The sequence below is a fragment of the Astatotilapia calliptera genome, chromosome 15, assembly GCF_900246225.1.
Source record: "Astatotilapia calliptera chromosome 15, fAstCal1.2, whole genome shotgun sequence".
NCBI classification, from domain to species: domain Eukaryota; kingdom Metazoa; phylum Chordata; class Actinopteri; order Cichliformes; family Cichlidae; genus Astatotilapia; species Astatotilapia calliptera.
This window is the reverse complement of record NC_039316.1, coordinates 12,112,449-12,128,327: the sequence shown is the minus strand read 5'-3', so window position 1 is coordinate 12,128,327 and position 15,879 is coordinate 12,112,449. Positions and strand designations below refer to the sequence as shown.

The 15,879-nt window shown below is 40.5% G+C and overlaps 2 protein-coding genes across 5 annotated transcripts; both read right to left on the bottom strand.

Moving 5' to 3' along the window:
• Positions 1–278: 278 nt before the first annotated feature.
• On the bottom strand, positions 279–4,978 carry matn3a (matrilin 3a). Of its 4 annotated transcripts, XM_026143544.1 has the most exons (7): positions 4,561–4,975; positions 3,522–3,959; positions 2,459–3,034; positions 1,409–1,534; positions 977–1,075; positions 763–828; positions 279–665 (listed from the first exon to the last, which is right to left on the bottom strand). In XM_026143544.1, the coding sequence occupies exons 1-6, from the start codon at positions 4,724–4,726 to the stop codon at positions 773–775; spliced, it is 1,461 nt and encodes a 486-aa protein (XP_025999329.1). In that variant the 5' UTR covers positions 4,727–4,975; the 3' UTR covers positions 279–665; positions 763–772. The 4 variants fall into 4 exon arrangements, with proteins under 4 accessions (XP_025999329.1, XP_025999330.1, XP_025999331.1 ...); XM_026143545.1 differs by lacking the exon at positions 1,409–1,534 and having other exon boundaries at positions 4,561–4,978; XM_026143546.1 differs by lacking the exon at positions 3,522–3,959 and having other exon boundaries at positions 4,561–4,960.
• Positions 4,979–5,424: 446 nt separating this feature from the next.
• Positions 5,425–15,322, bottom strand: laptm4a (lysosomal protein transmembrane 4 alpha). The gene is made up of 7 exons (XM_026142899.1): positions 15,092–15,322; positions 10,900–11,020; positions 9,388–9,464; positions 8,252–8,374; positions 7,253–7,348; positions 7,015–7,113; positions 5,425–6,347 (listed from the first exon to the last, which is right to left on the bottom strand). The coding sequence occupies exons 1-7, from the start codon at positions 15,257–15,259 to the stop codon at positions 6,273–6,275; spliced, it is 759 nt and encodes a 252-aa protein (XP_025998684.1). The 5' UTR covers positions 15,260–15,322; the 3' UTR covers positions 5,425–6,272.
• Positions 15,323–15,879: the final 557 nt, after the last annotated feature.

Genomic DNA, 15,879 nt, shown 5'->3' with positions numbered 1-15,879 from the left:
TCGCTTAAACAAGGAAAAATACACTGAAAAGTAAATACAATTAAACTAAACTAAAAAAAAATATTACAAAAACTGTAACAATTCTGGAATGCAGAGTTATAATCCTAAATATTTTCACAAAATAAATGCCATCTTTCAGTCAATCAGCTAGAATTTTACTACTTAAAGAATTTACTATAACGCTGTTACATCTTTAGATAGTAATTGTATTTTTTTAAATATGTATTTTATAGAGTGCATCATGTAATATTATTTCAAAAATAATACAACAACAAATGTACAAATATGAGATTAGATTTTAATGGAATTTTTTACTATATATATGGTATGATACATGTTTGTGTCACCACCTGATAAATGGGAAAATATTCATTTGTACAAAATAGAAAAAAAAGATTAAAGAAATGTTAGATTACTATATATTTTAATATGCTCCTGGGGGTTTAGTTTAAGTAACATTTACAGTAGATTTGGGGGGAAAAAAATCATCAATAAAAAGTTAAAATAAAGTTTATTTGTAGACATTGTTGCTCAGCAGTCAGTAACCTGGGGGGTTGATTTGTGAGTCATTGCTTCTCTCAGTCTGTGGTTGAAGTTAGAGTGGATCGCAGGAAGTTCCTCCCCATGATGCAGTAGTCTGTGGGAGCAACAAAAGTCATCTGGCTCTGCGGAATATAAATAATCAGGAGGTCAGATTGCTCCCAGTGGGTGGGAACCTTTTACTACCAATCATGGAGGAAAAAGCCGCTGACTCTTACTTACGTGCAAAGTTTCAGGCACGGCCCACCGTGTTCTCAAGACGCTCTATTCTCCCAGTCACGTCAGCAAGTTTGAGGAGTCAAGGACTTTTTTTTTGACAATTATACAATGGAGCAATAACACCAGTAACAATAATAACACGAAGAAACCATCAGCTGTCAGCTGCAGAGACTGTTTATAATAAACTGTCATCCATCTGAAACAACAGACTGGATATGCTTGGCTGCGAGCTGTTGGATGGCTGCCTGCGTCTGCTTCTGGAAAGCCAGTCTAGCCTCGCATTTGCAGGGATCCTCCACCACCTCGACCTTCACCTCTTTGCCGGGAGAAAGCAAATTTCACATCAGGGTAACAGATCACGCAGAGAGTGAAAAAGCACACAGAGCACCACCCACGCCACTTTCCCCCACTAGACTGCTGATGGAGAACAAAACAAAGCTTAAATGAATGGAAGCTTTTTAAGGCAGAAAAGTACCAATTTCATGTAAACTGTCCAAAAAAACAAAACCATCTGCTACAGATTCAGGATTTTTGTAGTGTTATGAAGCCCTGATCAGAATCCAAGCTGGGTATCTACACGTCTTTAAACTGTTGAGGAGCATTAGTATGACACCAAAGAGCTGCAGGAATCCACACAGTATGATCTTACGTTTCAGGGAACATGTTTTCTTGTCCGCATTCAAGATATAACCTTTCCGGCACTTGCAGTAATACGAGGCGTTGCTGTTGACACAAATGTGTTCGCAGTCGTGTCCCATGGAGCAGGGGTCCACACCTAGAATAAGCCAGGATTAAGGGATGGCAGCATGGGTACAGTTTTTTGCGTGCAAGCAAGGTGGGTAGCTTGTGAAACGTAAGACTATGCTAAAAAAAGATAGAAGCTATTTTTTACTTCACATTTTGGAATTTTATGATTTTTTTCTGCATGCACGAGTTAAAAAAGTATGACTGGAAACTTTTCGAAGATATTTGTAGTTGACCACACATGTGGCGGAAACACCTTCACCGCATCTGTGAACTGCTGTGTGTTGGACAACTGAGGTAACATAACAAAGCACATCAGTTTGGACAGTTAACGAACAGACGCACACAAATTCACACATATGGAGAAACAATACAGCAAAACATCCATTTCAAACCTTCAACATCTGTCTTTTAGTACACGAATGTAATTGAAGAGCAGTCACACAAGTTAGCAAACTGTTTTTGATAGTTGATCATTGTGTCTGATAAATTTACTTTGAAAATTCGATGTTTCTTATGTTTCAAAAAGAATAAAATCAGCTTATATGGATGGATTTCACTTATCATGTTATGTTCATCTGAATGCTTTCTAATCAGTTTTCCAAATGTTTAAAAGTTTTGTAGAGAGGTTTTACTCTACGTTTTAATTATTTTCAACACAGACTAAGGAAAAATTCAGAGAACCGGGACGCTTTGATTGCAAAAATAATCAATCTATGATCACCATATAAACGTTTCGCTTTTTAAAGAGAAGCTGACAGTCTTAAGACTTTCCGTGGGTTTAAATTGGCGACTACAAGCACGTTCTAGAGCCGACATCTGCAGTCCATACGGGGGCTGAGACCATCTGTTCTAATACTTTTTTCACATTTTTACCAATAACTGTCAATGACCCATAAAAGCCTCCCCCAGACTTAATGATGGAAAAATGTCTTGCAGGCCGGCTTTGTCCTACCACACAGGGTCTCTCTGAACTTGGACGTGAGCTTCTCGATGACGCCGTAGGTCTCCACGTAGAAGACGTGGTCCTCCAGAGGGGTGCTGGCCATCAGCTGAAGGGATTGCATGTCTGCACGGTCCACCCCGACAGCGTAGATCTCGATACCCTTTCCCCGGGCTGCAGCAGACACTTCTTCCACCTGGTCTTGAGGTCTCCCGTCTGTCACGATGATGGCCACCTTGGAGATATTCCTAGAACGAGGCCGGGCTCCAGACTGCTCGGTGAAAGCTTCATTCGCTGCAGTTTTGATGGCGAGGCCGGTCATGGTGCCAGTCGCCAAAGGCTCAATGCGGGAGATGGCTTTCTTCAAGTCTAGTTTGCTAAAATAGTCTTTGAGCAGGAACTCTGTCTTGACCGTGCTGGCGTAGTTGACCACAGCCACCCTGGTGGAATCTGAGCCCACTTCAAGGGTGTCGACTATGTTGGCCAGAAAGATTTTAACCTTCTCAAACTCTCCTCGACGCACGCTGCGAGAGCTGTCAATGATGAAGACCAGGTCCAGGGAACGGCTTCTGCACTGAGAGTCTGTCTCTGTGATCAAACCATGGCAGGATTAAATCGATATAATACAAAAAAAATTCAGTTCATTATTCAGACAAACATTTGTACTTTCTCTGAGGTCATTATGTAGTTATTCATCCACAAAAGAAGAAAGAATACTTTGGGATGCACTCAATGAAACAATTGAGCATCGCCGCGGTGGTTCCTCTAAAATGATATTGTATGCTATTTTACATACTATGCATCATTTCAGGGATTCAACAGTCCATCAGAGACATGCTTTATCCTTTCATGTCATTTTCCTGAATGAAAAGGATGCCCAACACATGAAAAATGGCATGTCAATGGCAGTTAGAATCCCTGCCAGTCCAGTTTTACACACATACATTAAACTAGATCATTTCTGGAGTGTTTACCTCTTTACATAAACATCACTGATGAAATGGAACTAAAATATCTGACCTGAAAAAAGAGCATTGGTTGGTTTGGAAAGCAAACCTAACTGGTAATATTCTACCTGTCGGCACAGGACTGACGGTGGTGATGAAGCCGCTTTGGGTACTGACCGGTAGCGTCACAGGAGTGGTGGTCTTCCCTGGCGGCACAGCGGTCACCGGTGGCACTGTACTCGCTGGCAGGGTTGGTAGAATTGCCGGTTCTGGTTCAGTTGGAGGGCGTACCACAGGTGAGGGACAGAGACCTTTCACTTTGTAAGGGAACGGGTCTTTGATCCCATGTTGGGGATGACGAACCAGTGGTGGTGAGAGAGCTTTGTGTATGTGATGCATATGTGGGCCTTTGAATGTGTGGTGAAAAGGTGATATAGGGACTGGGGGTCTGTGGTAAGTCACTGGTGGAGATAGAGGAAAGGGGTGATACACTACCGGTGGAGGGATCCTTGGTGGCTGGTAGTGGTAGTGATACCTTTCTCTATACGTGTAGTCACTTCTGTGAACTACGAGGCCACCAGAAAGGAAAAGTGATGAGAACATTAGTAGGTTGGTAGAAGGTAAACAGGAAAGTTGTGTAAGTTGACATTGTGTAGTAAGTAAAACATACTGTGCAATAATCTCTTTTGTTTACTTTGGATCACAGACAAATTATTAGTATGTGCATTCAGCCATCCGGGCTGTTTCAGACAAGCCTCTACTATAGTCTGCACAGAGCTTGTGAAACCCCCAGCCAAGATCTGAGAATTCATGCAGGATGTGTTTGAGAAGAGTGTAAAATTTATTTGTTAGAATGAATTTTTATGAATGAAATATCTGTAATATTAAAAATGAATGATTTTTACTACAAAAAATGTGCATTAATCTTTTGTGGAAAAAAGCAAAATAATACTGCTAGAAAGGAGCGGTGGACAAAGTATGCTCACTCAAGTATCTTGTACTTTGTCAACTCCACTAAACTTGGGAGTCAAATTCTAGTTGCTCTGCTCTCTGATATTTTAAATGTCTTACATGTTTGTAAGCTGCTGTATTTCTTTTCCTAGCCTACCTATTCCACCACTGCTAGACTTTTGTGTAAAACCAGAATACTAAAAATTAAAGACTTACTTGCTGGATTCAGGGTCCTGAGCGGTGGGTGCCCATTATTTCTGGTTTGAGCATAACTCTGAGCAGCCATTAGCTCGGGATCCCCTGCCATGAGGTGGTATGTGCCCTGTACATCAGACAGCAGGGGTGCAGCGCAGTACAGGAGGATCCAGTGAAAAGCCTTCATCCTTTCAGTGTGCAGAGCGTCTTCTGTGGTCTGACCTCTCTGAACACTTTGTCTGTGAGGATCAGGGGGTCAAACCGCCACTGAGTAGGAGGAGACCTGAGTGAGACACGTCAAACTGTCTGCCCCAAAAAGGTGGGTCATGAACTTCAGGAGGTGTATAGAAGAGCCAAAAATGTTTCTTTGTTCTTACTTTTTCAATGTTTTGCAACAGTGCTGCAAATATGCAAATCTTGTTTTAGCATAATGAAAAACATTTGGGACAATAAAGTGGTAAATATGTGATTTTGTTGATCTAAACATGCTGTCTGAAATACACTCTACCAACAAAGTCCAGAGTTTGAATAACTTACTATAAAACCTGTGGAGCTATAGACAATAACACATTAGCTTAAAAAATTCTGAAGAATTACTGTTTAAGACTACTTTCAAAAATTAAAAGAAAGTCTGGCTACTTGGAAACAAAATAAATAAATAAGGGCTGGGTTGAGGACGTCCCTAAACACTGTATTACTACCTGCTGACACTAGATGGCGTATGAGTATTATCAATCACCAGCATATGAGTCTATGAGACCATGTGGTTGTTTTTTTTGTCCTTAACGCTATTTCAAGACTTGTAGTGAGAGCTCCTTTTTAATATCTCTCGATTTTCCTTCAGTTTATTTATGATGAGAAAAAAAGACGAGAACTAAGATGTAATAGTTTTGAAAGGTTTATTGAAGTCAAATGTATTTCTACTAGGATAAATCATATGACCAATATAGGAACGAGGGTAAGGTTTGCCGATAAGCATGCAACAACTAATTTTCACAAGACTAGCTGTTTTCTACAGGTACCAGGTAAAAGTTAAAAAGAAAAAGCAGAGAAAATGATCCACCATCAGTGCCCTCTGCCCCCACACGTTTATCTTAGCTGGAACACAGTTTACTACCTTAGCCAACACATAGGGGCAGCAGAGAGTGGTGATGATGTCTAAGGTGGGGGTAAAACTTAATTACAGTGAAGCTAAATAAATAACAGACAAAAAATGCTACAGACTCCATTCAAGACTGAGATAGAATCATTTACTTCTTAATGATTGAGGGGAAAACTGTAACACAATGCAACAATAAGTGCTATAGTAAGTGGATTGTCAGTTTGTTTTTCTTTTAAACTTCATATATCAATCTATTAATGGGATGTGCTGGATTGATAAGAGCATTTCAAGCAGTTTAACTTTCACATATATCCCTTTTACTAAGACAACAAAAAAAATGTTGGCAGAAGATGGGGTGGGACAGGGATACACTTGTGCCTCTTTTTAAACACATTCATTCATTCATTTTCAGTCATGCTCTCATTTGCCACCTTTCTCCTCTCATCTCCAGAACGCTCTATAGACACTATAGAAATACAGCGGCTGAGGGCAGGTGGGAGGGTTGAACTAAACATCTTCAGGGGTCTTACACTTACACAACAGGTCAGAGGGGTCGGGGATCAGGTGAGGGCAAGAAGGAATGCATATGATGGCTGTGTGTGCGTGTGTGTTTTGGCAACAGGGCTGGTGTTTAGGCTGGCATGTAAGGAGGAGGCGGCTCCTTCTCTGGCATCTTCATGGCCATCTCGTAAGTAGGCAAGATGTACTAAAGAAGAGAGAGAAACATTTAAAGAGTAGTGAGGGCTCATTGTACAGGGAGGGGGAAAAAAGACAACATGAAACCAAAAACCCAACCAAGCATGTCTCTGAAAAAAGGAATTGAGAGTCATGTTCTGTGACTCTCAGTTCCTTTGTTGAATTCAACATCAATAAATGAAATTAAGCTGCGATGACATCAGAACTCTGGCCCATCTGCAGTATTCAGCACATTCTGAGCAGAGCAGCATCAGTGAAGTTAAAATTAGTTTGAAATTATTCTGAAACTCGATTAAAAATAAAGGAAAATGCACAAAGTGAATCGGAGCTTTTTAAATGTGAATGCTGGCAACTTCTGTTTGTCTACAGACACATTTTCAGTCTAATAACTGAGAAGATAACCGGCAAACTAAATCATTTATATTGTCGATTTTAGCCTGAGTTATGAATTAATTTTACCATAGTAGAAGCATGTTTTAGTGCAACCTAAATAATAACTACCGGTAATATTAAATGTTTCTTTAAAGATGGCGTAAAGAATATCTGGAGTGAGACTATCCTCTCAGCAGGTCAGCTTTCAGTGTGGAGACACCGTGTCGCCTGCTGCCTCAACTACAGCATCACGGTGCCAGTGCCTCAATACTTTCTGTTCATAGATGCTGAGGTGGCTTGCATACCTGGGGAGGGGTTTCAAAGGCAGGGTACACAGCGATTTCTGGCATGTTCCTGTTGTTAATATACTTGTAGCAGTTCCACACACAGTTGATCAAATAAGCCTGGAAAGCAGAGGGAAAAATATTTGTATCGTTACAGTCGACAGCTTCCTGTCTCCTCCTCCTAAATGAACACATATGCCAAAACCAAACAAACATCCTAATATAACTGTGTCTGACTGTGAATAATTGATAGATTCACCTTGAGGATGATGAGGAAGGCAAAGAAGACCAGCACAACGAGCAGCAGGCAGCTGGAGTTCATATAGAGGAGGTTATCCTTGTATGGGAAATCCGGCTGAGGAGGAAAAGGAGACAAAATGTTGATTCTTACTCACTTTACTGTCAGCATTTCCACACTCGAAATGTAAAAAGACTACTATCGTTTTCTTTTTTTTCTTCTGGAAGCACCCTTACTGAAAGAATAACAATGAGCTCATCTGTTTTCTTACATTTTTTTTTCCCTCTAGGAAATAATCTCTGTACGTGTAGAGATAAATCGTATGGTAAAATCAGAATTCTCTCTCTTATTATCGTTAGAAGCATGAAAAGCTTAGGTTGTGGATACGGCGACTGTTGACTGTTGCTTCATTGGTCATGGCTGCATCTGAAAGGACTCCCTATAAATACTGACTGTTTAGTAATTGAGTGTTTGATGTATAAATGTGCACATTTACTCAGTTTTATTTATATAGCACTAAATCACAAAAACAGATGCCTCAAGGCACTTTATATGGTAAGGTAAAGACGCTACAATAATGGAGAGAAAATCGAACAACGCTCTTTGAAGAGGCACTTGGCGACAGTGGGGAGGAAAACTCCCTCCCCTCATGGAGCGACAGCCATCTGCCGCGACCGGTTGGGGGTGATGGGAGGAAGACAGGTTAAAAGACAGACTGTGGAAGAGAGCCAGTTACATTTATACGCTGTAGTGTCCATGAGACTTCCAGTGTGACACAAAAGTACACTACCTCCTTAACAACCTTTGCATTTATGCAACAGCACTTATGGAAAATGTTGACTAATAAGTGTCCGAAATCTCAGTTTCCAACTGGGCATGGTGTGAATCACTAAATCTTTAGAGAGAGCAAAGAGGGCGATACTGGATGAGGGCCAAGTGAGAAGTTGTAAAGATACTGTCATGGAAAGGGTGTAGTCAGATTGAGATATTGTGAAAAATAACATCGGACTTTGAACTGACCAGCTGGTCCAGGTAGTCTCTGATCCTGGGTAGGTACGTGAGAGAACTGATGGCCACCAGGCAGCTCAGAGCAAAGTCAAACAGCTGGTAGCAGAAAAATGGGATGAGCCAGCCCTCACGGTGCTAAAAAAAAAAAAAAAAAAAAAAAAAAAAAAAAAGAAAGAAAGAAAGAAAGAAAGATGATTAAAAGAATGAATCACTTGGGCAGATCTTTTATAATTTTGGAAGAACTATAGTGCAGATTCAAACCTTATCTCTAAACTTGTCTTAGTTAAGATAAACCCTAAACATATTAATGTTATTTAGATCTACAAATCTTACAGCTATGGGTGCACTACTCATTTCTTAAGAAGTCTTCTTCCAAGTTCTAAACGTAACGATTCTGAGATTTTCCACTGCTCAGATTGAAATATCAGATGTGCTTTGAGGTAAACAAACAGCTAACAATAAGCACCCATGGATATAAACAGGCATTATCATAAATATATACAGAGAAGGTTTAAATCAGCAAAACAGTCCTTTCTGATACATTTTCTTTCTACCAAAGCACAGTGTACTCAGGTTCTGACGAAAATCTTCTTCACTGCTAACATTAAGTAGGAATTTGGATTTGGTACACTATAATTAAATACTTATTACAATGGGGAGGGTGGAATCTAAAAGGGGTACCTGGTATACTACAGTGGAAAAGGGTATCTGCCACATTTGTCTCTGGGTTTCTACCTGCACAGTAACCAGCATGCACAGTATACCCAGCCTGCAGATGGGTGTCATACTTTTAACTGTGCAGTCATCCATACTAGCAGCTAAATACAGGTCCACGTCAAAACGCTATCAAACCTGTCAGTCTTGATGCAATCAGGCAAGCCTGTGAGGTAAAGACGACAGGCAATAAGATCACAGTATTGTGTGCTTCAGCCCCATGACATCAGGGTTATTTGGCATGTTTTTCTCCTTTGGTTACCTCTTATCCTGCTTCTTTTTCTTTCACACTTTTAAACACGACATTTGGGATTACATTTTTGCATTAAAAAACAAAAAACAAAAAAAACAAACCACGACAACACTTTAAATATATTACACGCTGTCAAAGAGATTTAAAAAGAAAAAAAATTTTATTTACAGTGCACACTTACAGTAATAGCTCCGTACACCATCATGGCACTGATAGTGAGCATCAAGAGAGAGATGGCAAATCCAACACAGGCATTTTCTGTATGAGAAAAAGACAGAAGGAATACACTGAATGAATACAGTTAAAGATTTTACTACATTTTACTACAGCACTGGCTTTATTGTTAAACATTTTGCCTGTGGTCTTTGAGGCAGCTGCATTCAGTGTTAAGTGAACAGTCTCCAGGGATTCTCTCTTTCCAGCTCACTCCATTTTAAAGGCCAGCTCTGGGGAGCATTAAGCCTCTCGCTTTCAGTCAGTAAAGACGTAATGAAACTCAGTCTGGGATAATTAAAAGGTCTGCCTTTCATATCCTCCTCTCTCTCCTCATCACTTACTCAGTCTCTCTCATACTGAACTGTTCTGCCTGTTGCACTGGAGATGCCTGTGAGTGAGCAACTACAGAAATGCGGTCCAGACAAAATCTTCCGTTATTCAGTAGCTCAGGCAGAACAACATGTTCACTGATGCATGAACCTGACAGGGGACTGCCGCTCAAGAAAAATAAATTTGATAGGGGCAAACGCACACACCGCAATAATATATTATATTTTTTAAAGCAAGAAGACGAACAGCTAAAATTTCATCAACTCATAATTCTGATATTATTAACACAGGATTTCCTATTTATACCAGCATATCTAAAAGGAGTATTTAAAGAAATGACCTTAACCTCAAACCCACAGAGCCACTTTCACCCCTTCTTTCTATCAGCTGCACAACGTTTTAAAATGACTTCAACTGCTGAATGAGTGGAGGCTGATGAAGCTGCCCTAATGGCCACGACTTTTAACAACTTAACCCATCTGAATATTAAGATTGCCTTTGCAAGCAGTGGACATCCTCCAATGTCCTGTGTGCTGGCACAAGCCTGTTATGGGAAGGTCACCACATGGCCGATGTGGCCCCTCCTCTCTCGCTGAGTCACTGTTTTATTAAAATGAAGAGGCCTTCACCAAGCCAACCAACAAAACAACTGCCAGCTAAACAGAACACGCACTCAGTCCTGCCAGCCCTGCCCCGTCGCGCACACACAAATATCTAAACAAACATAAATCCTCAAGGAATCACAAAGGAAGTAGCACCAGTGGCACCACACCCCAAACTACATTTTAAGATGACACGTAAACAACTTAACAGTGTTCTGCTGTCCTTGTAAATTTTGTTTTGCAGTGAGTGTGGAGCTGATCTCCCAGTGGAGAATGAATCACACGATCAACCACAGAATAACAGCGACTCATGAGTTAGTGAAAAGCACTGAAAAGAAAAGGCATGGCTCCACTATTTATTCCAATGGAGTGAACTAATGTTTCACTCATTCTACCTCAGAGCACAAGCCCTTACTGTCATAGGACACAGTACAATTTAAAGACCAACCTTTGAAAGTTAATACTGGTGTATGATCCACTAACCAGAATACAATCCAGTTTTTTTTGTTATGAAATTAGTTTTATGACAATTTGTTTTTACTTACCAGACATCCGGTCAGAAGCAAAATAGTGGTCAATGACCTCATACTGCAGGTCGATAGTGGGGACGTTCTCTGGGTGGGTCACAGCGACAGTGAGCAGGATGCCCATCAACAGGTTCACTACCTGAGTGGAGGAAAGAGAAGGTTAAAATGGGCTTTAAAATACATAGATATGTATTCCTTCACCAAAAGTAGATGAACATACAATTACCAGGACACATTTTAGATTCCAGAAACATGCCAACACTGAAGCTGAAAGGCACAGCAACAAGTATATTGTTGAAAAAGATCAACTGAAACCACTGGTTACGTAAAAGGGAGAGAAGTAAACTTGTATGATCAGATAAAGATCACAACAAGATTGCAAAACCTCCTTCTTTGCCTTATCTGGGTATTCGTCTTTTTCCATGATTCAAGAACGCACAACAATATCTTTCAGAAACTGTTCTGTTTTTGTTTTCTTTGAATGCTTTCAAAATTAGGAGTCTAGCACATACTGTTTAAGCCCAAAGATATTAAGTGAAGTAGATGAACATACAATGTGGGGCGATCGTGGCTCAAGAGTTGTAATCGGAAGGTTGCCGGTTTGAGCCCCGGCTTGGACAGTCTCGGTCGTTGTGTCCTTGGGCAAGACACTTCACCCGTTGCCTACTGGTGGTGGTCAGAGGGCCCGGTGGCGCCAGTGTCCGGCAGCCTCGCCTCTGTCAGTGCGCCCCAGGGTGGCTGTGGCTACAATGTAGCTGCCATCACCTGTGTGTGAATGGGTGGATGACTGGATGTGTAAAACGCTTTGGGGTCTTTTGGGACTAGTAAAGCGCTATATAAATACAGGCCATTTTAACCCAATCTGGAAGCCCCCTTACACCTGTGCCCTTCAACTTATGCTCCAATTACTCACTGACATAAATAAAACCTACACTGGGTCTCTGTTATGTAGCCTTCAAATTCTCCTTTGATATCATCTGCTTGAAAAATCATTTTTATGCCAAATGTGGATGCCCGAATTAATCACTGCTACACACCATTATCAACTTCCCACAAATGAGCCACGGGACCAGTTCTGACCCGGTGCCTTTGAAAAACCAGCCCACATACTGACAGGTTAAACCAAACACCATTTTAAAAATGTTTTTGGTGACTCATTTGTGGACAGTGAAACAGGAAAACACTCTCCTTATCTTAAAGTGATCAAAGTCACTTTCAACTAGTTTGACTTTATCATGGACCTCCATGGACTCCACCTGCTATTTGACAACTGGGAGCCCCAGCTGGATAAGCACTTGAGAAAACTGTAGCTTGAAAGTAAACAAAACATCCCCAAACATTTTAAAGTAGCACAATTTAAGCAGAAACAGTTCAAAATTGTTAAAAAAGAAACACTACAAAAAACTAAGTACACCTTTCAATAATTAAAATCTGTAATGTATGACACTAGCTTACCAATTAGTACTACCAGCTATCTTTACTTGCAGCTAATGTTTCTTTACTGAATGTGACCACATATGTATTGGTAAGACTAAGTGACTCCGACACATCTGAGACACAATATTTAAATTTTCTAGATCAAAATTACTGACAAAGAGGTGAATATTTAGTTTAAATCATTCTATCATTGCTGACACCAGCATGCATGCAATTTAGGATCCGTTAACCTAACGTGCATGACTGTAGGAGGAAGTCTGTACACCTGGAGAAAATCCAAACGAGCAAAAGGACAACTTGCAGACTAAACACAGAAAAGCCCCAGCTGGCCAGCAGATTCAGAACAGGAACTTTCTGGCTGAAGCAACACTGTTAACTGCTGCACCACCATGCTGCATCAACTATAATAAAGTCCCCAGCTAGTAGGTACGTCTTCATGTCGCCTCTCTCAGTAACTCTACTTCCGCTTTTTACATTAATGGTAACAACAAACAAGCCTGAGACGCCGAAACCACATTAAAGACCATGTTAGTACATACTCTGTATAGAAAATTACAGAGCCTGCTGTTGTGTAGCGCTGTCTGAATGCACAGTGAGTAGAGCTGTGCCATATTATAACAGCCATGATCATTTTTACCACGTGTTATAAAAGTGTCATATCACAATAGCACTGCTACAGCAACATCATGTGTTAAAGTTCCCCAGTGTGCAACAAGGATACAAGCTTGAACATGAAAGCAAGAGCCACGGGTCCAATGATAATTTATTACTTAAAAAGGAAGCTACTTCAACATCCTCCAACAAAGTGCAGTACTTGCAGTACTAAAATATGCTAGAAAAATGGTCCCGCTAAAGGTGGAAACAACACACTTGTTTCAAAAGAAAAAAATAAAATAAATAAAAAATACACAGTCGAGTACAACCAGGCTACAAGGCAGGATATATGTCTTGATGCAAGCTTAATCATCCAGGTAAGGATGAATAATATCCACTCACTTGGATGAGTGACTAAACAGTTCACCTACTAAAATCCAAATGAACAGAATCAAATTTCTGGAAAGGGGGAGATACTAACAGCTGATGAAGTTCAATGTAAATATAAACAAATGACTCCACCAAGCAGCACTGCAACTTGTTAGATGCACTACACATTACAGGAAGAGCAAACAGTGGCTGGAAATTACTCGTGTGGTTACCTTGTAGTAGGGCTTCAACAGCTGGTTAAAAAGCTCACAAGATACAACATCTCAGGTAGATTTTTTTTGCTGACAATATTGTACAGCTCCTGTAGTATTACAGGGTTAAACTACTTTATCTAAACTAAAGTGTTAAGCAAACATTTTCTATTTTTACTTGAAATATCCCAAGAGAAAACTACCTAAGCTACTTTTGTGCTGACATTTGATTTATGCTGTCACTAGATATATTACAACTGTTGAACTATAATCCTGCTGTTTGCGTCTTGTTTTATTTGATTCACACCTAAAATTAGGAACTGGGTCATCAACTTACAAATGCAGCCGCCTGCAAATATAAAAAACACACTGTTTAGTATTTTTTTCTATATTGTCAGAAATATAATTATTGCAAATTTTCTTGAAATGCTGCGACGTAATATTGAGGCTATATCACCCACCCGAAATAGTGAGCAATACCAAACATATAAATATACGGCTTGAGCTGGGCTAAAAAAACAAAAACAAAAAAACAATAACAAAACAACAAAGGAAAGAGTGGAGGGCTTAACTTTATGAACTCCATCGAAGTATTTATGGATATTAATTTGAGAAAATAAGCTTGGTATAATGTGTGTAACTGCTAGTATTTATTTATCTACCAGACATTGATCTGATACGTTGTAACGGTGGGATTTAATAATGTAAAAATGACACCCCGGTCGATTATGACTGTTATTCATTTATCCGACTGCAGTAGAGAGCATTATGGACACGACCGAGTGATTTGGGAGTCGCAGTTCACGTGATTAAACCAGGCAAATTTTGTGCAGCTGCAGAGGGATAAAAAAAGCAAAACGGGATTTACATAAGCAACCAAAGCATGCAACATCTGCTACGTGGTGTGGGCAAAGGAAAAGGGGATTAATTCAGTGAGCGATTTAACTCTAACCAGCCAGCAGAGCTGCAGCAACAAGATGCGCAAAAAACAGTTGGCTAACCTTAGCTACGTGGGCATGCCCAATTACTTTACTTTTGACTACTTTAACACAACTGCCATCACCACATATGTGAGACACAATAATTAGTTATTGTGTTAAATGCGCGTTTTTGCTTTTTTGGGTTGCTATTATGGCCACTATTTGATAAACGCCATGTTAGCAAGTTAGCGAAATGTCAGCTACGCAAGTCAAATTTCATGTATTTTAATACGCATAATAACCAACCAGCTGCTGATGACTTCGAAAAAATGATGAACCACTACGTCTTCTCTGTTTTAATTTACTAAGCGATTTTTTTTTTCAAACTTGTGCGAGTTTGAGACTAACAGAAAGCAAAATCCGACATGACAGCGGTAGCGGGTTATTGCTAACCCTAGCTTTCTGTTAACATTAACTCGACGAATAAAGAGTCCAGAGTAACAGCTACTTCATATTTTAGTCCCTAAAAACTACTGCAACAAATTCTCAGAGCCATTTGCACCTTGTATTAACATCCTTCGTTGCATAACTTCCTACTTTGGGGAACTTAACGGAACTGGTAAAGTGCTAGCTAACGTTAGCTTACTGACCCCTATCATTGCGAACCACAGTACGTACCATGTACCATGTTCCCAGGATGATCGTCCCCGTTCGGACGTGGCAACATCCGCAACACCTAGTGGTGTACAGTCTGTCTCGACTGGGTTTAAAATGATGCATGTCCTCTACAAGCGTAGGGAGAAACATCTGAAGAGCTGATTGCGGAGGAGAAATTCTTCTCAGCATCAACAGTCAACGAGCGAATGAAGAGGAACGCCCACCACTTCCCTGACGGCCTGCGCGCAGCGCGCATGAAAACAAACCCTCTGACGGGCAGGAAAAGGCAGAGACACCAGGGTTTGATTGACAGAGGATTCAACCATTGGCCGCAAAGAAATAATAAAAAAAAAGGCCTAAATAGATTTACTTTACTGAATATTCCGCAACGCAAAAATGTTCATAAATTGTTATTTGTATTTCATCTGCACACACCTCACTTTTTCCCCTTGCATCCTCCTCTGCCATACCAACCCCTGCATATCCTCGTTCACTACATCCATAAACCTCCTACCCGCCAGCTCTATCTTCAAGATCCAATAACTTTCCTCTGTACATTTCCAACCCATCTCAGTCTTACCTCTCTAACTTTGTCTCCAAACTCCTCGACCTGAGCTGTCCCTCAGATGCGCATATTTCCGATCCTGCCCATCCTCGTCACTCACAGTGAAATTCTCAGCATGTTCAACTCTGCCACCTCCAGCTCTACCTCACGTGTTTTTTGTCAGTCCTACCACTGTCTCAAAACCATACATGATAGCGGGTTTCACTAACATCTTGAAAAACCTTACCTTTTAGACTTGCTGCTA

Bases quoted from the DNA above. Each gene is read 5' to 3' on its own strand.
- laptm4a (XM_026142899.1), bottom strand. From the start codon at position 15,259: ATGCTGAGAAGAATTTCTCCTCCGCAATCAGCTCTTCAGATGTTTCTC. The intron at 8,375-9,387 runs GTAAGTGTGCAC...TTTTTTTTTTAG, and splicing joins TGGTGTACGGAGCTATTACT to CACCGTGAGGGCTGGCTCAT. The intron at 6,348-7,014 runs GTATGCAAGCCA...TCTCTTCTTTAG, and splicing joins CCTTTGAAACCCCTCCCCAG to TACATCTTGCCTACTTACGA.
- matn3a (XM_026143544.1), bottom strand. From the start codon at position 4,726: ATGAAGGCTTTTCACTGGATCCTCCTGTACTGCGCTGCACCCCTGCTG. The intron at 1,535-2,458 runs GTAGGACAAAGC...GGCTTATTCTAG, and splicing joins GTTCAGAGAGACCCTGTGTG to GTGTGGACCCCTGCTCCATG. The intron at 1,076-1,408 runs GTAAGATCATAC...CTCCCGGCAAAG, and splicing joins GAAAACATGTTCCCTGAAAC to AGGTGAAGGTCGAGGTGGTG.